The 1029-nt window shown below is 44.0% G+C and overlaps 1 protein-coding gene across 1 annotated transcript; it reads right to left on the bottom strand.

Annotated features, from left to right (window-relative positions):
- Positions 1 to 83: 83 nt before the first annotated feature.
- LOC102757685 (olfactory receptor 10J1-like) lies at positions 84 to 1016 on the bottom strand. Its single transcript, XM_006777710.1, has one exon. It carries the CDS (start codon positions 1014 to 1016, stop codon positions 84 to 86), a length of 933 nt encoding a protein of 310 aa, XP_006777773.1.
- Positions 1017 to 1029: the final 13 nt, after the last annotated feature.

Below are 1029 nucleotides of genomic sequence, written 5' to 3'. Positions count from 1 at the left end.
AAAAATTAAAATAAGATCATTTTTTTCTCAGATTGCAAACATACCCAGAGTATGATAAGTTCTATGTCAAACTACCTAAGATCCTAGGCAAAAGGTTTTCTGATGAAAGCACGGTGAAGGGCGTTCTTGACCTCCTTGTTTCTCAGAGTATATACCACAGGGTTAAGGAGAGGAGTAAAAATGGTGTAGGTCACTGAGATCAGCTGATCCTGATCTTTGGTGTTCTCCGACTCAGGCTTGAGGTAGGCAATGGAGGCACAGCCATAGTGGACAATGACCACGATGAGGTGAGAGGCACAAGTTGCAAACGCCTTCTTTTGGCCCTCACTTGAGGCAATCTTGAGGATGGTGGAGATGATCAGGATGTAGGAGATGAAGACCAAACCCATGGGCACCACAATGACAAGCGAGCTGATGATAAAATTAATTATATCATGTAGATTGGTGTCAGCACAGGAGAGTTTCATAACTGGGCGGATGTCACAGAAATAATGGGTCACCTCTTTACCACAAAAGGGCTGACTGAACACAGAGGGAGTCTGAATGATGGCCACAAGCAGGCCAATGCTGCAGGCCCCCCACACCAGCAGGGCACACACTTTCTTGTTCATGATGACTGTGTACCTCAAAGGTTTGCAGATGGCGACATAACGGTCATACCCCATTGCTGTGAGTAGAAAGCAGTTGTTGATGGCCAAAGTGATAAAGAAGAACATCTGGGTGGCACAGCCAGCCAAGGAGATGGACTGGCTTTGTCCTATGAGGCTGGAGAGCATTTGTGGTACAATGACCAATGTGTACATAGTTTCTGAAGTTGAAAGCATACTAAGAAAGAAGTACATGGGGGTGTGAAGGTGGCGATCAGTACTGATAATTGTCACAATGATGACATTGCCAGCCAGGGTTAAAATATACAAGGTGAGAAATATTGCAAAGAGAATAAGTTTGTGTTCATGAAAGCTGGAAAAACCCTGGAAAAAAAATTCACTCACGACTGTGTAGTTTTCTCTCTTCATTGATAAATTCCAC

This window comes from Myotis davidii, unplaced genomic scaffold, assembly GCF_000327345.1.
Source record: "Myotis davidii unplaced genomic scaffold, ASM32734v1 C63608633, whole genome shotgun sequence".
NCBI classification, from domain to species: Eukaryota; Metazoa; Chordata; class Mammalia; order Chiroptera; family Vespertilionidae; genus Myotis; species Myotis davidii.
Note: the sequence above shows the minus strand (reverse complement) of the source record. Positions and strands in the feature narration are given on the sequence as shown.

Excerpts from the sequence above, each read along its gene's own strand:
- LOC102757685 (XM_006777710.1), bottom strand. The coding sequence starts at position 1,016 with ATGAAGAGAGAAAACTACACAGTCGTGAGTGAATTTTTTTTCCAGGGT.